At 40.0% G+C, this 22549-nt stretch overlaps 1 protein-coding gene across 10 annotated transcripts in view; it reads left to right on the forward strand.

The window, feature by feature from the left end:
• Positions 1 to 22549, forward strand: part of LOC105386248 (cyclin-dependent kinase 14) — an 81126-nt gene that overhangs the window by 28880 nt on the left and 29697 nt on the right. For all 10 annotated transcript variants that reach the window (XM_048631823.1, XM_048631828.1, XM_048631822.1 and 7 more), the window contains one exon: positions 17874 to 18029. In XM_048631823.1, the coding sequence (XP_048487780.1) occupies positions 17874 to 18029 (156 nt within the window). The remainder of the gene's footprint in view (positions 1 to 17873; positions 18030 to 22549) is intronic.

Below are 22549 nucleotides of genomic sequence, written 5' to 3' on the forward strand. Positions count from 1 at the left end.
CGCTCTGATGGATCGGCTACTCCGTAATTGATAAAGCTGTTTATTTTACTAGCCCTACGTCTAGCTCGTCGTATCATTCGGTTGTTAAGCCAAGGTTTTGTGGTTTCGTTGGGTTAGACGCCTTTAAACCGAAATTTTCCTTTCTAGCGTCATGGGTTGGGTAGTCAGGTAGATTGGACTTTGAACCATACGTCCGTTACTCGTTTTCGATCAATTAAATCACCGTTTAAGTGAGTGAGTTTGAATCTATAAAATGAACTAAAAGTGTTTCTTATAAGTCAGTGGAAATTGCTAAATGCTTATTTACCCATTCAGATTGTTCATGCGAATTAAAGGATGTAACATACGGCGTCTTGTCCCGAGTCCCGACCTGACCGAACCAGTCTATTATATTTCGAGACACTTGTCCGTTTAAACATGAAGCGCTAGTTCCGAGTATTACATAATTGTATGCGGGCCCGTTGACTCGGCCGACCGCACAAGCCCGGAACATTGTTCTCCTCAACTAAGCCAGGACGGACGCTAGTTCTTTGTTGTACACCCCATTGTATTCCCCCCCTATTCATCCGAACGCAGACCTCCAATACTTTTTCTGCCTTTTTGTCTGTTCCACCTTATTTGACAGCTCCCAATTTAAGAGTTGTTTTTTCAACGGCGACTTCATCATCTTATCCCTTGATGGGGAGTAATTCGTCAGTCGTCGAGTATGATTTTGTTTTATTGCCTCAATTGTCGGTTGCTCAACTGCTGTAAGGGAGCGCAGGCGGCCGGTGCAGTGACCTGGCTCAGGCTGACATCATCGATGACGTGCGCCTCACTTTACTAATTGACTATTCCAGCTTTCGTAGCGTTCACCTTAATTGTTTTAAAATCGATGCCCTTAATTGAGCCAGAGTTCATACTGCCTTCTGCTCTTCTGAGCGTTACAGCTCTAAGTACAATGATAGTGATAACTGATTGATAAGTTGTATCGTAAATAGCATTAAAATAATTATGTAGGCCTAGACGTCAGACGTTTAAATCAGTAAAACAAATGATGTCATTAAACTCCTTGACACATTAAATGGCTACTTATGATTATTATTATTGCTAATCAATGGAAACTAATATAACGATTTAATCGATAATTTATTGATCATTCGCGCCGATTTCAATATCTTATTAGTTATTAGTAATAAATTAATAATCTAATTAACCCGGCAATTGTTTACGAGGCCACATTTCGCCTGGTTCACTGAACTCGTCTTATTATTTTCACTTCGATCCCCCGTGGCCGAGATGTCGCTTGGCAAATCATCAAGATATAATTTAGAATTGTTACGTTTATATTTAAACACTATTTCTGTGATGTCTCGCTTTCTTTTCGCTTTACGTTTATCAATGTATTCGAGGTCGTCATATTATGAAGATGCACTACTGATAGATATTACGTCGGCTGAGAGGCTAAAGTTTCGAGCGCAGATGTGGTGTGACGACATCGGTCTCGGATGAGTCAACTCTTCGTCTGTTGCACTCGTCTCGTGTTTGTTTATTTAAAATGCTTCCACTGTCATTGAGACGATTGTGTTCCCGGAATCATTTAATGACTAGTTAACTCGCATTCTCTTGGGAAAGTTTGTTGACATGTGACACGGTTCGTTATGTGTCATTTTGTGTCATTAACCCATGGCTCGTTATTGTGATTACGTCTCGCTGCTTGAACTCTTGTCCCTTCTGTTGGTTAACTAGCTTTTGAGTACGTTTCTGATCCAACTTGGCACATCATTTCAATTCAACAAAGTTGTTACATATTTATAGTGGATACATTTCTATAATTGGATCACTATGTTAAGAATACCAAAACAGCAACATTCGAGTCGGTGAAATGGCATGGAGCCATCGACTTAGGGTATTAAATTTTATGCCACACCCTTTACTAAACATAACCATTTTTATATGGCCTCGTATATAGTCTATCCTTTAGCGTATTATGATGTCATGCATAAAGATCCTGTTTTATACATCAAACCGCTTTCGTATCTGCCTCGGTGAGCATCAAAGTGTAGAGTGCAGATGCGACATCTACTTTGATATCATCCTTTGCAACGAATATAGTCCTGGATGAATATTGCAAAGGGAGACTTGACTTTGCTGAAATTGCAGACGCCTTGTTGAATAAGCTTATTGAGTTTAAGCGTAAACGGCAAATTTACCTTCCTACAAAACGTCCCACAGAAAATAGGTCACAGCGGTTTCGGTCCTAGCCAACATTAGAGGTGTCGGGAGAAAACTCTCTTAGTTTTGTGGGTCACGAATTCACGATCCCCTGATCAGGGAATTAGGTTGGTGAAGTTCACGGTAATCGATACTGGAGATTTGCATTCCGTGTCGCGGGCGGTCGAGTTTCTCTGCGGTTTTACAAACTTTTTAAAGGCTGGTTGAGATAATAATATAAAATAAAGATTATATTCCAATCTCTGGTACTTAATCAATTCTTGGTAAAGGTCTGGACTGTGTCCCGATTTCTTCTATGGTCAGCAAACTACATAGATTCAATCTCAAAGTTACAAAAGTCCAATAAATGGGGAGTTGTCTTATGAAATATTCAGGGACCCATCACTCCCCTTGTTACAATGGCCCGTCAAAAAGTTACATAAAAAGGGTACACTAGCCGTAGGGTTTATTTGGATTCCAGTAAAGTACCTATAACAGATTTAAAGGTTGAGAATATAACATAGATGCTTCATACAAATCTAATGTACTCTGCATCTTTTCTTGTGCTTCTTGATATTATTAGATCTGGAATCTAATCCTATCGTGCTCATACTTCGAAAGTAACCAATCAAATACGTTCCATCAGTTCACTTTCATACCTATTATTAGACTACAGTTAGTGTTTCCACTTTCCTACTCGTTGACCTGTGCGAAATGTCACGGGAAAGTGACAATCGGCTTGAAAGTGTCAGTGACTGACTCTGGTTGTTCAGCTCTACTGAGTCATTGAATGGTAGTTATCTTACTAATGTTAGTTAGGAAGTGTTTTTTACTTTTATATCGGTTATTACATGAATTTATTTTGCAATTTCACAGCTCCCTATATGTTTAACGTCTGTCGCCGTATCGCGTATTTATCGGCCGCCACCGGCATCCATTTTACGACCAAATTGGGAGAAGTATGCCATAAAACGTGTTAATTTTAAAGGTGGCGCATAAATTTATTACTATCCAAACTCAGAATAAAAACTTTTTACAGCTTTCGAATATTGCTGGCCGTTTTGCGCATGGAAAAAAAAGTAAAAAGAAAATGAGAGTGTTCCGCGGATAATATGCCCGATGGTGGCACTGTGACTTTGCGGTTCGTTTCTTCGAGACCATTTTATCGCTGTTATGTGAACTCTTTCCGTGGTATAATAAGGGGTATAATCGCGTGTCCTAGGTTCAATCGGGGCTGGTCTAGATGTTTCAGGCTGACCTATATCGTCGTCGGCAGGGAAAGTGGGGGCTCCGGCGCGCTGGAAATGTCGCTGGCTTTTTGTGTCACCACATTGGAACAAGTCGGTGACTTGTAAATGACTATTTTAATGCGGTATATAAAAGTCTACTCAGGTCTGTTCATATTGGAATTCTGCTGTGTTTTTCATAAAGTTTTTGTGCTAATTCAAATTAGGAATTTACCCGTGGTTGTCCCAAGTCCAAATATACATGCATTATAGACATTAGACATACGTACCAAGCTGAGATGATTTGATCACTAAATGTATTAAATGTACAATCTTGCCTCTTCCACGCTTATAATACATCCACATACATGGAGCATGTAGTAGTCATATTACCTTCATTTAATAATGTTGTAGGTACTTGTAGGTATGCATATTCAGAATTCTGATCTAATTTTAGCTTCGCCTGTCAGTCATATATTGACTTACCCTACAAACGTTTAAAGTTATACAAGATATAGTAGCTAGAGAATCTAATTAGATGCTATCTTATCAAGTTTCGCGGCAACGGCGCCTATCGCGTGTTTGTCTTTGGCAAACTTTTGATTTCAGCTAGATAAAGCCTCTCAGCTCCGGTAGAACAAACTTGATATTATAGTTAACTAGTTATTTTGTTCGCCTTAATAAGTTTTCCCGTGGGAATTCGTTCATATCCCATATAAAAGTAGTCTAGGTTCAGCTTACATAACAAGTTTCAGCAAAATTTGTTGAGTAGTTTTCATGTGAACGAGTAAAAAAAGTAACAAGCACACAAAATTACGAATACTTCCTCTATACACGGCTGTTATTGAAAATGTCCTCCTAGCCGAATTTCGACCACGACGGCCAATCTCAACTGAGATCAGCCGTCTACGCAGGAGTAGATTATAGTGCCCAAGTGTGTGCGCAGTACACAGGAGCACTCTCTGTTCCATCACTCTCATAGCCCAATGGGACGGATTGACCGACACGACTGGAGAGAGCTAGGCGCAGGACCACGAGCTTTACATGCCCATCCGACAGCATGGATCGTTTTACTGTTTCGGACATCAGGTGATCAGCCTTCTATGTCCTAACCAAACTTAGAACCACAATTTAGAAACACAAATTGATGGTCCCACCCGGGAATCGAACCCGGGACCTCTGGGTCATGAAGCGAAGCTTCTACCACTAGACCACAGAGGCAGTTGTTATTGAAATTTTTGTGTACGATACTGTATTTTTAATGATCGACCACCTTATTTAAGCTCGCTTCTGAAAAGCCAATTTTAGAACTTCAGCACACCTGAAATTATTAAGGTTCAAACAGAAACTATTCGAATGTTAAATTTGCATAAAGCCTTTGGCTTTGAGGTCCATTCACAACCTCCCTCTGTCTGAATTTCTATATCATGATAAATGTTTTACGAAGTTAATTAATAACGGGCTAACTATACCTACTAGTAACATTAAAATTGTTAGAGCAATTTAATTTCAATCGGGAAGATAAGTGAACGGATTCTGAAATAAGTGAATAATAATCATGACTTAAAGGTTTTTAAAGTTTCTGGTTGATAATAAATACCTGAAGATAATACTTTAGTGAGCAATTTTCCATTATGAGAAATAGTTTTTTTTTTTTTTTCTTTATTATCAAAAATACATGCTGAGTATTACAATTATTAAATGTCTGCCAAACTGTGAAAACAGTTTGTTGGCAGGTTACTCTCATTTCTAATTAAGCATAATAACTAATGACACTTATATTTATGTAGCACGGTACAACACAGTTGAAATAGGTATAGACAGGTAATTAAATAGGCATAGCTAGGTCATTGACATTTGATTCAATAGGTGTTTTTTAACTTTGGTTTTAAACAGTTGGCTATTATTACAGTTAAATAATTCTAATGGTAGCTTGTTATAGATTTTGGGTGCTAGGTACTTACTGGTTCTTTGTCCATAATAATTAGTATGTTTGTAACTTTCATAAAATAACTTTTTTATTCGCCGACAATTTTTATCAGGAGTATCTTTGCCATAAGCTATCTAAACAATTTAAGTCATAGAGTAACTCTCAAAAGCCTTTCAGGAACTTCCCCTTTACAATCTGTCTCCAATACCGCCTTACGATGTTCGTCCAATCACCGTGCACCCATCAGACGGGGCCCGTTCACCTGACCGTGCTATCTATGCCGCATCCGATCGGATCCCCCTATTAAGGACTTGGAGGGTTACTATATATATGTGAAAAACTATCGAACGATGACATGTCCATTAGCACATCTAGATATGCGAACTCACCAACCCGCAATGAACCAGCGTGGTGGGAAATGATCCAAGCTTAGGAAGGCAGTTTAGACCTTGGGAATAAGCTCAAAGGTTACACTCGAGTGAGCTAGGTGCAGGTACTTACACGCCCACAGAGAATAGAATAGATGACCTGTCGTGCGATCGGTAGGTTTAATACAAGGAGATAGAGTCGAGGCTCGCGCAGCAGCACTCCTAAACTTAGTTTTTCGTCATATAGAGTGACCCCCTGGTCGCAACTTCGTTTATGGTCGCCATTGTTGGGAGTCCCTGACCGCAGCGTCGGTATTCCAACTATTCCTAGCTCGGGTTTCGGAGGGAACTATCTGTAAGAGGGATAGTGTCTTGTGTCCTGCTACTGGATAGTTTCAACGCGGATAATTATCCCATTAATAAAGGTAGAAGAGTTGTTGACCGTGCATATAAATAATAGGTACTATGCCATATAAACAGTGTGCTTCTCGTCAGTCTCGAAAATGTAATCAAAATCCCATCGAAATCGAATCTCTACCCCCAGTTTCCGGTAACCTAAAGTTCTGTTCATCTCTGGATTCCATATCTGCAGGGTTCATCTGACTTTATGATTCATATCGAATGATAGAAGGTAGAAAATTATTGATAAGTCAGTATCATTAGGTACAGTATATTTTTTTTGCTACCTATCCTCGTGTAATTATGTTTTTTTCTAATTTAAAAGTCCTTTATGAATACTAGATTGAAGCTCATTAGGTAGTATTGAAATCCCATGTTGCACAAAGCTTCATTTCCTTTGAGCATAGCTGAAAGATATAAAAATAAAACATGAATAAACGAGTTTTTACTTCGAGCTATGATAGTTTAAAAGAAAACTGTAGAAGTTAGCTTGGTTGTTAATGAACCAAAAACCCTTATTCAAAGATAAAAGTTTTTAGCTGTAGAAACGCGACCAGGTTTTATATGAATAGGTACCTCTACCTACTAATTGCAGCTTTTAAGATGTTGCGGATTTTCCAGGAAATAAATTTCCCGAGGCAAGAACGACCGAGAATTATTTAAGAAAGAGGATCCCACATTCAAACGAAACTAACAGAAATAGCAAATAAACCCTGAAAGTGCTAATTTTCCTGTAATATTATGATGCCTTGGGGTTTACGTTCCAAAATGTCTAATATATCTTATCTGCTAATATCTCATGTAAATACAGTCACGAGCAATGAAAAAGTTCCACTCACAAAACGACACCAAACGATCATATCATTTAAAATTTGACCAATATATTTACGTTTTTCGTTGATAGTATTCTGTTGCGTTGTTAAATGTACTGCAATATTGCAGACATCGCCTTTGAGCCAGTTCTTTTCAGTTTAGAAGTTATTTTGTGCTATGTCACTGGAACTTTTTCATTATTAGCGAGTGTATAATCTTATAAATGCATTTATTTAAACATACATAGATGAGGCGCCAGAGCGCTCGAGTGGTGCGTCAGCCAGCGTGCCCCCAAGGGCACCGGTCAGCGGTCACTTCCGTAACCCGACCCCGCTGCACTGTCTCGGGTGCCCTGTGGTGCACTAGCACCCACGTGACTTGACCAAACGGCCGCCATGATGCATTATGAAGAGAAGACTCGAAGTTCTTGCCGCAATAGACAGAATAGCGTGCAAAAAGCATTTTTATGTTTTGTTACTGTGTGTTTTATGGACTAGGTCTGAAATAAAATTCTAAAAAAGATATAAAGCACCTCCAACAGGACCGAAGGCGTGAACTAAAGCGTCAATTCACACGTACCACAACCACACCACGTCGCAGCGACAAAATGTGGTCAAGCTGTGGTTACGTGTGAATAGTGTGACAGCGGCTTTTTACAGTTGCGTTGTGGCAGCGACAAAATGTCGATGTGGTTGCGTTGTCGCTGTCATTGCGATGTGGTAACCACGCCGTCGTGTGCAGTTAATACGGAGAACAGGTTGCCGCGGTGCCGCCGCCGCGTGGCGGCGTTGCCGTTGCGATGTGGTTGCGTTGTGGTTGCGACGTGGTTGCGATGTGGTCGTATTACACAAGTGGTCGATAACAACGGCAAAATGTGGCACGTGTGAATTGGATTATTCATTGTCAATACAAAATATACGCCCGACCACATCGCGTGGTTGTGGTGTGGTTGTGGCTGTGGTGTGGTTGTGGTACGTCTGAATTGACCCAAAGGCGTCCTCCAAATGTCACGTTCAATATGACGGTGATAGGTGTCTGCGTTGGTCAAGTTACGTGGTTCCTAGTGTATCTATGCAGGAGATTTATTAACAACTCACGGCTTTGCATAATGGTCTCTATTAATACGTTGTACATATATACTATGCGGGTAGGTAACAATATCTCATTTTAATTAATACCTGTCAGCAAAACATTTCTGCATTCCGTAAGTACTTACGTTCCGTAGTACGAGGCGAGAGGCTTTGGTTTTTATATTGTGGGTTTTATATAAAACAGTGACTCATTTAAGTTAGTTCTCGTTCTCGTTAGCCGATGAAATGTAATATTGTTAGTGCGGCGCTAATCAACACATGGAAGTTGAGCGCAAGTTGGCCGTGGACGCTTGTGGCTGGCTTTTGTTAATTATTTCTAGCTTGTTTGCAGTTCACAATATGTAATTATGTTTCATGCAACTCCTGGCTGGGTGTGGTACTATTGATTCATTCCTTTACATTTAGATAAAAGCTTCATATTATGTACGTAATATTACGTCAAATAAAACAGGGTTTATATGATGATGATGGTGATACGTATACTGGCAGTCCAGTGTTGGATAATATCATCGCCCATACCTGGATGGATGGCCCATACCTAATGCCGTTTAGTTGGTTATAAATAGCAGAATTCGAATCTGCTAGTGACCATTTTGCAATAAATTCTAACACTCAAATCGAAGGGCGAGTGTTTGAGAATTGGCTGGCTTCCTGCTCTTCTGTCCAAAGGGGCTTTGGCGGAGTTTGATAACAGATTCAGCAGTGCACATAAATATATCTTCTATTGGTCTTCCTGGCTGGCGAAATTGCTTTCCACAAACATAATGTTTACACACACACGCGCCTTGCGGGCGGAAGCGACGAATGTTTTCCTCGATTTGGTAAAATCTATATACCTACGTATTTATTCCCGCTGCCAGACGCGATTAGGCTGAGCGTCCATCAGATAATATGCTAGAGAGTGTGATGGGCATGTTTTGGGCAATATGACGCTTATGCATCGTTTGATGGCAGGAAAATAATTATTTCTAAACAGATTCGAAACGAACACAATTATTCAAAGTTTGTTAAAAACAAGTATGAGTAAGTCAGATGGTTATCATTCTTGTCTAAGTGTTTTTTTCTTATGATTTGTGATATATTACCTCTGGACTATGTAAAAGTGTTATAAGTATAAAATTGTGACTTTCTTACATTAACTACCAAGACCTATAATACTAACTAGCCTAGTCTAGCTTAGCTTAGGTACTGCTGAACATTTTCCTTGCTCGTCAAGTTACCCGCAGCCAACGTGTTAGCCCCGCTGCGAGGCTGTGAGGACAAATCGACCGCGCATTATCGGATTATTGCGCTTGTCGGAAGCAGATTGCTTGTTGACGGTAACTTCTTTATAATCGTGACAGAAGAGTCACGCCTGTAGAGGGTATATAGGCGATGCCTGACGGGGATACTGGTTAATTGCATTGTAGCCTTTGAAAGAGGTCGTGATCTCGATGTAACGTTACGTAATTTTTTTAAAAAGCTATATACACTAGAATTTAAAATTAATATATAACTAGCTGTTCCCGCGCGCTTCGCTTCGCCTTAATAAGTTTTCCCGTGGGAATCCCGGGATAAAAAGTAGCCTATGTTCTTTCCCAGGGTCTAGACCGTATGTATACCAAATTTCATTCAAATCCGTTCAGTAGTTTTGGAGTGAAAGAGCAACAGACAGACAGACAGACACAGTTACTTTCGCATTTATAATATTAGTTAGGATTAGGATTAGTTAGGATGTATTTCAGAAGTAGGTATATTATAGGTGTCCAATTACTGGTACTTATACAATACGTCGTCTAGACGCGCGCCACGGGCAAACGGCCATTATTGATATTGTATGATTGAGAAGCTTTGTTCGTCTTAAAATGCGGTGCACGCCAGCAATACAGATTAGGGTGCACACTGCCTATGTACAGTGGTGTTACCATCACCGAACATTAGCAATTACAATCCATTAGCAGTAAGCTAATGTGATGGTACGGTAGCAGGAAGACACTCAGGTAATATTGGCGGAAAACATCTCGAGAGCCAATCTGCGCTAGATGCCGCTTTGTTCTCAGATAGCGCGTGTTATCTCACACGGAGCGCGCGGCGCCGGCTAATCCCACGCTAATCCCGCCAGGGAAGTCGCTAAACCATTGTTTTCACACAACGTGCGCAATGGATATTTGCACGAATTATCGCGCGCTATTTAATAACGTAATCAGCTTAGTTGTGGTTATTCGACGCTGGTTCTCGGCTTGGTGTGTCGGTCTCTTTCCATGGACGGTACGTGGTTGTGTGCAGGAAGTTTAACAATCGAGTTGCGACCCGCTGCCAGATGTGTCTTGTGTGAGGCGAAATCGGAAGTTAGAAGACGCTGAATTACGTGAAATATTGCAGATACACTGCTGTTGCAAAGTGACAAATACGTGTTGACTGGTGACAAGAACCGCTCCCGAGGCACAACTTCGTTATGGTCGTAGATAAACCAATTAATGCGATATAGTGACGTTTATTCACGTTGATAAAATGGCCGTGCCGCCGGGTCAGATATAAAAGTTTGATGGACAAATGACGTGTGACGTTCGACAGCAGGTATCGCTCCCAAATGAAGCAATTTGTGCCCCCGAGCCCGCATTGTCAGTACAGAAGTTCCGGGGGCGGCGGATGGGGGCGCCACCGCGGTTCAATTAAACTCGGCCCGGGGCGGTGTCGCCGCACTTTGTCCATGTAAAACAGTGCTTTAGAATTCCTGCGAAACAGTTGTTCGCGTTCCGTGCGTCGGGACACAAAAGTCACACGTCATATTCAGACGGCCGGCGTAATTGCGTTGTACAGACTGCGGACACCAATGCAGACTTGTTTCGATTGTCTAGTTGAGTTTCTGTCGCCATCGCAGCGATTTTAACATTGGGCTGTTGAAAAACTGCAGTTCTGAATTCGCTTCTTTCATCTGGCGGAATCTACAATAGGAAACATGAACAAGCAGTAAAAAAAAAGATTTTCTGAAAGAGGAACATTCAAGTTTTGTGCCTGTTGCAGCAGATGGCCTTACAGAGATGCACAGAACACGACGGCATGTATAATTAATTTCGTCGGAGTGTACACTTAATTTTCTCATTTGCACGGCTAAGTAAAGCTCTTGGCCGTGGGATTTCACTAAGAGCCTGGACGCAGTTCTGAGAGTTAAAAAGCATTTATTTATTGTGTTGCCCTACTTACGGAATGGCTACTGGGGTAGTTGCTTGTAGAAGTGCAATTGCATCTTTATTATTTAAGTTTTTACTTTTGTTTTACGTAGGACCATTTTATGTCAGTCTGCTGGGCAAAAGCCTTCCTATAATATACTCCACAGTCCACAGTGTTGACCTACTGACGCCATCTCATCCCGACACTAATCGGTTAAGCCAGTCCATCCACCATCTTCGTCTTGGTCTACATGTGGCCGCTACACGGGTTCGTTATCGACGTCGATAAACTCGTTTAATGCGTGTTCCATCAATCTTAGCGCCTTATTTATGGTGAATCGCGATAAAGTGACTTTTATCTACGTCGATAACGACCCCGTGTAGCGGCAGCTTGGCGCCTTTAATACTTTTTTCATAATAAATTTTAAAACATATATATAACGGCAACGTAATCATAATTCACCAACACAATGTTGTTTACATACTAAAGTATATTTGGCCGATCACTACTAACCTACAACAATTTGTTAGCGTAATCGGCTCTCCGGCCTGAGTGAATTGGCATTAAATATTAACAGAGGTTCCGAAACATCGCTGTCTATTTACAAACGATAGTACCTACAATAGTTGATCCGAGGTCATCCTAATTCAGTCATCCATCCCTTAGATATATACCTACTGGGAGGGAAATAGTAGGATTTTCTGTTTGTATCTCATTTTAATGGAAATTGAAATGGTTGTGTGTTTGTTTGCTGAAGTGTTTTGGAGGTTGTTGCTCTGATTCTGGTAACTAATCAATTATGAACAATTATTGCACTACTAAATACCTAATCATTCTAAATACCGCCTATCCCAGAAGGGGGTAAAGGTGTCGTCGTTTTGAATAAAATAGATGCAATTTCGTCGTTGTCGGTCCTAATGCGAAATGTGAGCTATTTTGGGACAGATAAATTGGATTAGGGCGCTCAAATGGATGTGGGCACGATAAGATTCGTGTTTCGCCGCAGCACTAAAATTACGACCTGGAGGGTATTTGACTAAACTAACGTAATTAATTATATAATCGGGGTCTTTCTGCTTTGAACTACCGTTGGAAAACTAGGAGGGTTATAATTTTAACGTATAGTAAGTATAGGTATGTCAGTGACTGTGGTCATCTGTAATAAACTAATAGCTGAACGGTACTTTCGTGGCGTGCTTTGGGAGAGGCCTACGTCCAGCAGTGGACTGTTATAGGCTAATGATGATGATGATGATGAATTTCTAAATATTTACGATGTTTTCAGATTTAGTTAGGTTTAGATCACACAGCCACCAATGTAAGTGTCTGTCAAGTAGGCTCCAGGTGTCACGTAGGAGGGATAAGAATATCTTTACCCGTTCCGAAGTTAGTTTTGTCCGACTATAAATAAAAACTTTTAATAGTAGTAAATGCCTGTGTTGATGATGATTTTAATTGTAAAATAAACGCGTGTATTCCGGCGTGACAGAAACGTCAATTCGGCATTACCGCGGCCACAATGGGGCGGGCGCGGACCCAATAAATTTACCTGCGAAATGAAGTGCTCGCTAATAAATTCAATTTGCGTTTGAAATATAAAATTCTCGCATGAATTTTCCTGTTGCCAATTTACGTGGAAAGCTTTTTTGTATGACTGTATTATTATTAATAATATCTCTTGTTGGATGTTGTTTGATTGCTGAATTTCTACTGAGTCTTTAGAATTCCAAGTAAGTGTTATTTACTACGACTAATTAATAGACATTTATGCAATTTAGATTGAAGTAATGGAAGTGTAAGGAATTATTAAACGCTATTAAAATCTATTCCAGGTAATTTTCGCGTTCATTTTCCATGATTTATTTGCAAAGAACTCCTAATCTGTAACAAATATTTTCGTTAACAATCAAGCGGGAGGCGATTTAATTTAATTGTCGTTTTAGAACGCTTGTTAGCCCCCCCCCCCCCCCCCCCTCAAGCGGCACTTTGTCCGCTACTCCTGCACTTGATGGCCCATTCTCCTTTATGTCTGCGTCTATACATGCGATCAGTTGCATTGTGACAGGCAAGCGGGACGGTCGGGTCCGCCGGGCGCTCCTGGGCCCCAACACGTGTTGGCCGCTGGCCCTTGCGCATAAAAATCCTTTGTTTCGCGTTGCCTTTTGTTTATCAGTAACCGTTGTACGAAAGCTTGAGTCTTTATAAGTATCTATATTAAGTGATCTCTTATTTATTGAAAAAGTTTTGCAATGTGTATACTATAGTGTCAAATTACCTAATCTCTTGCCTTGTATCAATATAGTCATTTCATTAAAGTGCGCGATTCTAGTGTGTGAAGTGTATAAATTATAGTATGACGCAGCCCTTTTATAGGCGTGATATAAGTTCGCCATCCGCCACCGTCATACCCTAAAGCATTATCCGTGAGAATCTGGTGAGAGAATTCCAATCCCGATTTAGAGACCAGCTGACGTTGCTTCAGAAATACCAACTATCCGCAACACCGTAGTCTTACCAGCTAGACCTTCAGGGCACCTGACAGAAGGCAATCAGCATACTTTATCATCCTTCCGAATACATTTGAAATTAAAAGCCTTTTATCTCAATATGTCCTGAACGAAAGTAGTGGTTACTTGAACTAAGCAAAACGTGGTGATTATTGCAATTTTTTGAACAGGGAAAGAAAAAAAGAATCTCATATTGCTTTAATTTTAACTTGTACTTATCCAAATAGCACAGTATCCAGCAGAATATCACCAAATGCATTTATCTATAGTCAACAACAAAAAACTCAAATTCTTTTATTGCATGAACAGTATTCCTAAGATCTGTTACATTTTGAAAAGGATTAATAACGAAACCAGTGCGTGTCCAAAAAATCTAGCACGACACTTACACCATCCAGCAAAATACCAACGAATAAAAACTTTAGTTAGTAAATTAAACATCACCAATTTATTCATTGCATGAACAAACTTAACATATAATATATTTTAATTAACAATGCCTGGAAACTAACGTAAGTATTCTATTATACAAACATGTGCAGGGTTTAGGACCACTGACTAATATTTTTTCCACAGCAAACGCAATTCTTAGAAATAAGCTCTCTTTCAGACCAGAATATTTTTTTTAAAAAAACCCCGGCAATAGACCCATTGCGCCAAAAGAAACGGAACATCTGCAAGTCATAAAATAGACCCAAACTGAAACAATGGGGAAAAAGTAGACAAAGCCAAAGTTTGTTAAACTAAATTCCCACATTGCAACAAAGATACTTTTTAAGCAGAATATAACAAAAATGTTTATAGACAGAAACTGTACCCCTAAAACAATAGCTCACCAAATATTTTAATGGAATTCTACCAAGTATTTTTGACCGCTTGGTATATGATGATATGTTGTGAGTATATTATGAGCTGTCTACATCAACGAACCATTCAAGGGAAACTGAAAAACGAACACAAGATAAAATATAATAAAATCATTATAGCAACTATAGTTCATATGCAACCATTGCCTACACGAGCATCCACCGCTAGAACTGAATAATAAATGGAAGATAACAATCAATTTATTTTCAATCAATTATCGCCACCAATCGAAGACGCACACAAACACAGAATAAGTATCATCAATCCTGTAAACCACTACCCAGCTCAGAAGTCACAGACGTAAGCCACAGGAACGCTACAGAAATCTACAGCTACAGCATAACTGCAGTATCAGACACAGGACCACTTAAGCCATCTACAGTCACTCACTGCAGCATCAGCACAGGACCACTCCAGCTATCTACAGTCACATACTACAGCATCAGCACAGGACTACTTCAGCGTCAGCACAGGACCACTCCAGCATCAGCACAGAACCACTCCAGCCATCTACAGTCACTCCACTACAGCATCAGCACAGGACCACTCAGGATCAGCACAGGACCACTGCAGCATCAGCACAGGACCACTCCATCCATCTACTGGCACACACTACAGCATCGGCACAGGACCAGTCCAGGCATCTACTGGCACACACTACAGGATCAGCACAGGACCACTTCAGCATCAGGACAGGACCACTTCAGCATCAGGACAGGACCACTGCAGCATCAGCACAGGACCACTCCAGCCAACTACAGGCACACACTACAGCATCAGCACAAGACCACTTCTGCGTCAGCACAGGACCACACCAGCAACAGCACAGGACCACTGCAGCATCAGCACAGGACCACCACAGCCATCTACAGGGACACACTACAGCATCAGCACTGGACCACTTCAGCACCAGCACAGGATCACTCCAGCCATCTACTGGCACACACTACAGCATCAGCACAGGACCACTTCAGCGTCAGCACAGGACCACTTCAGCAACAGCACAGGACACACTACAGCATCAGCACAGGACCAGTTCAGCATCAGCACAGGACCACTCCAGCCATCTACTGGCACACACTACAGCATCAGGACAGGACCACTCCAGCATCAGCACAGAACCACTCCAGCCATCTACAGACACACACTACAGCATCAGCACAGGACCACTTCAGCGTCAGCACAGGACCACTTCAGCAACAGCACAGGACACACTACAGCATCAGCACAGGACCAGTTCAGCATCAGCACAGGACCACTCCAGCCATCTACTGGCACACACTACAGCATCAACACAGGACCAGTTCAGCATCAGCACAGGACCACTTCAGCATCAGCACAGGACCATTCCATGGACTGGAACAGGATATCAGACCCGAGCAGCAGCAGCACGAAGAAGAATGTATCACATGCACCCAGACATGCCAAGAAGGCTAACAAATTACGCTCTCCACAAACCTTATTCCTACCCGTACCCTACCTCCTATATTGGCTTATTAGGGTGCATACTCGGTCGATTATACTCACTTTCCTTACCTATCCCTGAGCGTGTGTTCCCCCTCCTCTTAAAAACTATGTGCTGCCTGGTTGGCCTGGCGTAATCCAGGATGCAGGGTAACTCCTGGCTGGGTTTTGTGCAATACATACATACATACATACATGTCTGCGTCTATACATGCGACGGTTAACTGCAGATCTGTGTCTTCAGGTGGAGAGTGGAGAGGACTGAGTCCTAATTGGGTCCAGATTTAATGTTTTGTAAAAAATGCGGTCGTCGGTCTTTAAATGAATTGAATTTATTTGCTATGAAATAAAATTGTGAGTCCTAATTTACTGTTAGGTAAAAAATGAGGCTATCAAATAAAATTGTTATACCGAAAAGTCTTATAGTACTTAGCAGTAACTCGGGGCTTGTGCTTGAGACAATCCGCAATATACATACAGTTGTCGTCAATTTACAGCCCTGGTTTAATTCTGAATTGCAAATACATGTTATATTCATACAGTAAATGCATCGCATTATCTGTTGCCCTGTCTTTCGTCCCAGTCTTCAGTTCAACTGTTTGTTTACCGCCCCCATCTAACCCCAGTTTCGCGCGCGCTCTATGCCGTAATGGCGTTTGAAGACGCTATTCATTTAACAAATGGCGGCGGTCGCGTTTGTCCTCTAATAATCATCTTACGACGTCGACGTCAGTTTTGTGGCGCCGAGGATTACTTGTTAATAATCGACCATCGTTTGTCATTTACTGGTTACGAAGTTTTTACCAGCCAGATTTCGGTCGTGGCCTATGACATTTGTTCTATTGTGAGTTACTGTGTCTTTATTATTTATTTAAAAAAACTTATAGCTAATATATTTTGTTTCATAAAATATAACTAGTAGCGAATTGAAAGTTTTTCCTCATAATTTCCTAAAAAAAGCCGAGGTTGCGACAGTGATAAAAAACTAATATTATTGTTTAATTACTTTTATGAATAACTGCTTTATTAGACCAACATAAACAGTTTACAGTGGATGTAAGTACCTACATGTAGCTAGTATAATAATGCTTAGTAGGGGAACGCTGAAGGAAACGGAATTCCTGCAAAATCCGATTTCAAATGTGCACGAAGCGCCTTTACAATCCTATATCTTATTCCTTGTTCGAGTACCGGCAGGTATTCTCTATGATTACGCAATTTCCAGGATGTCAGGGCTCTTTGCAGCTTTCCGTGTGTTTACTCAAAAATAAAATGTAACGTGATTGTGATGGAAATAGTTTTGTCTGGATCTGGATCCTATCCAGTTGAGAAAGTTGGTCTCTGCTCAGTTGTTTACCCTTCTAGTGCACGGGCGTTTGGAAGGACAGGGTACAGGCAGCCAGGTTGCGTTACCAGTACGCAAACTGTTTGCCGTTGACTATGTTAGCGCCGCTGCGTATCGGTTTATTATCCACAGTGTTCACTTTGCTAGTTTTGCGCAAAACTTCTAACACTTACCTTTGCATGTGTAATATGTTTTTTGATGTAGCCATAAAACTGTGTCGCTGGCGATACGACTCGGCACCAATCACGACAGCGAAAAGCGGGTGACTCGCTTGAGAGACGTTCTAACTATCCCTTTGAGGATTAGTCGTGTGCATTTTTATAATAAAACTGTGTCCCACATCTGGGCTTGTGGTGCATTTAAGACGTGACATAAGTTTTGCATCGCGCTCACTCACATCGCGCAGCCTCAAGAGCGAGCACGACAGACAAGGTTTGTCACGTCTTAAATGCGTTCCATACTAGCCCTTCTGGTCTCCCCATGCTTACGTTTCTAATGTATGTCTTCTCCATTGTCGCAGCAACAAAAGACGAGCCGGACGCGGAGCTGGCCGAGTGCCGCGCGCGGCAGAACGGCTCGGGGCGCGGCAAGCTGGCGTACAACGGCTACTCGGAGGAGTGCCTCGACCGGCTCGAGCCCAACGGGAACATACCTCATGATAAGGACGAGCATTATGGTGAGTGGGTAGTGAAATATTTGTTTGGACGGAAATTTTGTTTTGCTCATTAGGATATATGATAGTAATTCTACACACAAACGCATTTATACTGGTTCTCCTCAGCATCTCCGGTCAGCTTCATAACTTCAAACAAAACGCATTGTAACATTGACGTTTTGTTAGTTTTCTAAGGTAATAAATAAATAAATAAATAAATAAATATGTGGGGACATCTCACACATGGCCATCCGACCCCAAGCTAGGCAGAACCTGTGTTATGGGTGTCGGACAGCTGATATATCTACACAAATACATAGATAGATAGATACTAAATATAAATATAAATATCAACACCCAAGACCCGAGTACAAATACCTGTGTTTAAACAAATATTTACCCCAGCCGGGAATCGAACCCGGGACCATCGGCTCAGTAGTCAGGGTCACTAACCACTACGCCATTCGGTCGTCTAAGGTAGGTATAACAAAAGTTCGGGTACCTATTACAAAGCTCTATACGAGGCAGTGTATATTCTGCTAGCTCTGTTGGTTCTAATAATTGTACATAGGTTGGCTAAAATAACACCATGTAATTTGGCCTCTCTAAGAGTATGTACTTAAAAATATACCGAACAACCTATCAAAGCGCCCCTATAAAATTAAAATTACTGGAAGTTCTATTGTAATGTTTAAACGCTCACTTGTGGCATGGAAACTCCCCACTTCATGAACACAATGGTTTGTTTAGCTGGTAAATATTGTTCGGCGTTATCGTATTATCGGATTGTTTTCCCAGAATCTTCCTCAAAAACCATCTAACCCCGAATCTTTGCTAACGATTAAAAGTAAACTTTTTTTTTTTTTTTTTTAAAGACTTTTATTTATAATAAAAACTTAGGCTAATACAATTTTTTTTCTGCCAAACTGCGTAACAGTTTGTTGGCAGACGCTCTTAGTTCTAATCTAAAAACTAAGTACTGACACTTATTATATTAAATTTAATTTATAAATAATTAAACTAATGGTACAGTTGATATATAATATGAAGGAATTTTATGGTATAATTTAGATGTTAAGTTTCAGAATTAAAAAAAAAATATTTTTTAATTTAAGTTTTAATGTAGTTTTACAAAATTTGTCGGTAGATCGCAATAGGGGGATATTATTACATATTTTAGGGGTTAAGTATCTTCTTGTCCTTTGTCCAATATAATAATGACCGATAAACACTTAATTAAGAGGTTTATTTCGTTTGAGGCTGTATTTAGTCGCCCGGAATATTTTAATTGTTATAAACGTTATAGACCGTCTCGTCTTTATTATTTACTCCACGACAGTCACTAAGGTAACATGAAAGAAGGTGTATTTACGAAATATTCTAATAAATTCTAAGAATGCTCGACTGAAAATAGATACGTACGTAAAAAGGCCTCCAATTTTCCGTTACCATGGAAGCGAGTGCCGGTTTATATTTAAGGAATGAAGAATAACTCCAGAAAGGGCATTTTACACTCACGAGAAATGAAAAAGTTCCATTTACAAAATGTAGACCCACCAAATAATATTCTGATGCGCTTTTAAATGTACCGACTTCAATTAAGTTTAGGAGTAATGTGGTACTATTGTCACTGGAACTTTTGCACATAAATAATGAAGAAATTATCATAGTGATGATAGATATAGGCACGAAAGTAATTCTCATTATGTGAAAATGGCGTAACTTTGTTTCTCATAGAATGGCTCTTCTAGAGTTATTCTATATTCTGAAGAGTGTACTTGCCCTGTTATTGGGTCGCCGAACTTCCATAACAATAGGCTTCGAGGGTTGTATTTGTATCGCGGACTGCCGAATTGAATATTGTAGCTTGTTGTGTGTTATTAGTTTATTTTATCGTATTAGTGGGTCGTGGTTTCCGCACGTGGCGGTACGAAATAATACGATAAATATTCCTATCTTTACCAATTTGGAATAATGGTAGATGCTTGGCCGATTTCAAAATAATTTCCCGTGCAAATTCGTCACGTGTTTCTAGTGAACAACAGGGCTAAGCTGTAATATAGGTACTATAGTTAGGACACAGGACATAATAATATCCCAGATAGAACCTCGTAAATAAATTTCGAATAACACATAATCTTCTTTTCTTAGCGAGTCGGTGGTAAACTAGATATATTTTAGGGTTTGTCTGATTTTCCCTATAAACTTTATTATATTGATTATAAATTAATTAATATAAAATCTGCATTTAATCAAAATAATATAGCTTGCCTTGCTAGCTGGTCTGTACAAATTTCATACAGGATTCATCTATCCAAGCCACCACGAGGCCACGAGGCCAAGATATAACACCCGGAAATAATCTCATCAATACGTCGGAAGCCCATGTGCTTATCTATTTTACTGACTGAACAACATCAAACGAAAGTAATAATTTATTCAAGATACCTAAACACTTTTATAATTAACTCTTGATATTGGATTATATTCAAAGCGAAGAGAAGTTTGTTTGAATAACATTCGTATAATCTGCTATAGGTACAGGAGGAATACGGAACTCTCGTTTTAGTCGTGGCTGTTGTTTACGAACTCATCAAATATTAATATAACTTCGCCGAGGAGTTTTATGATTGCTGAGCGACTAACTAATTTGCTGAGCAACCCTTCGTGTGTTGCCATGTTTATGTATTTTCGTACATAGTTATAATTATTGTGATAGAATTTGTTATATTATTACCAATCGTCTTAAGCCAATCACATTCCAATGCACACGGACACAATCGAAGAATATAGGGCCATAAAATAGTCACAAATGCTCATAAATAGATCCTGTTTCGATTCAATAAATAAGTCAAGTTATAAACTAATTGCGATGGTTGCTTTTCGCCTCATTCCAATACATAATAGATTGGGTGTTGATATTTATATTTAGTATCTATCTATCTATGTATTTGTGTAGATATATCAGCTGTCCGACACCCATAACACAGGTTCTGCCTAGCTTGGGGTCGGATGGCCGTGTGTGAGATGTACCCACATATTTATTTATTTATTTATTTTATAATAATGATGTACGTATGTAAAATAATTAGAATACCTAATTAAAGTAAAGCTAATATTTAGCGTTGGCGTGATATTAACAAAAGGTCACTTAGATTAATTACACAGAAGTTTATCCCCAGGCACTTCATTAAAATAATTGCTTTCAGACCCTTAGGTTCAGGGTGGAGTTTACACTTAGATAAGGTCAATGCATGGCTTACCTACTAAACAACAACTCCTGATAGTAATGTTATATTGTTAATTTGTTACATCCATAAAAAGTTATCCCACAAAAACATTTCATCTAAACGTTGCCAAGACAAGGCCAAGTTTCTTACCCTACATGACCAGCTCTAAATCTATAACCTTTTATTTTAAACTAAGGTAGCCACGAAATACAACAGCAGTAGCTCGTAATATGTATGTCCTACAATTATCGATAGCCTCAAATATCGTAGTACATAAATATGTATACATAATATACACATGACAGCGAACGAGTGAATTGTTCAGAGCGTGTGTAAATAAACAATCGGATTGAGCGTACACACACATGTCAGTGTTTACGCTGAAAGCTGAACGGGCGGGCGCGAGGCATTGTTTGTGTGGCTATTTGACGGATATTTTGGACAGCTTCAACGATATTTTAATACAAACTAGATGGAGTGTCAGTGTATAAAAACATCTCAACAATTAACACTCCATTTGTACAACTCTTTTATTTCGAATCGTAGTAACTGAAGCTTTTTTCGGACATAGAATGCTAGAGAGAGATATCGTGAACTTTTCTCCTTATCCTTACCTGCTCTAGAACTAATAAAATTGTGAACTGCTAGAAGTAGATTTTGTTAAGAGGAGCAGTAACGTTCCTTGGTTTCGCTATTGGAGCATGCCGGGCTGAAAACCCTCTTGGAATAAAACTTTTTTTTGTTCCGCACCAATAAAAAAGGGATAATAGGGTAGCACGTACACCAACGTGGGTCGTAGATTACAATTTAAGAAAATGGGAGCTAGACTGTAGGAGAGGAACGTTAGGTTAGGTTATTCGGTCGGAGGTCTAGGATTTATTGACCTACTTGAGCAGTAATCCAGGATAGAGGCGATTGTTTTGCTTTGTCTTCTAAAGTATATAAGACAAATGAGCGTACGAAGTCAGCTCAACAATTTAGACCAGTGTTTTTCAACCTGTGGGTCGCGACCCCCTGGGGGGTCGCGAAGCTTCTGTAGGGGGGTCGCCACAGGCCGAAAAAACTGGGTAATTTAGTGAAACAAAAACATAAAGATAATTAATATTTCTTTATTAGATAGATCAATGATCATAAGCATTTTACTCCATCCATACGAGCATGGATTTTTCAAACAAACTACTACTAAATCTGGCCTTAATCTGTAGTTTTCATGAGAAATCTTGTGTTGATGTATACATACAGAAGAAGAGTACAATTAGCTTGAGTCTATTCTTACTTCATCTTGCCTCCCACCGTAAATTATTAAATTGG

The sequence above is a fragment of the Plutella xylostella genome, chromosome 29 (genome assembly GCF_932276165.1).
Source record: "Plutella xylostella chromosome 29, ilPluXylo3.1, whole genome shotgun sequence".
In the NCBI taxonomy this organism is placed as follows: Eukaryota; Metazoa; Arthropoda; class Insecta; order Lepidoptera; family Plutellidae; genus Plutella; species Plutella xylostella.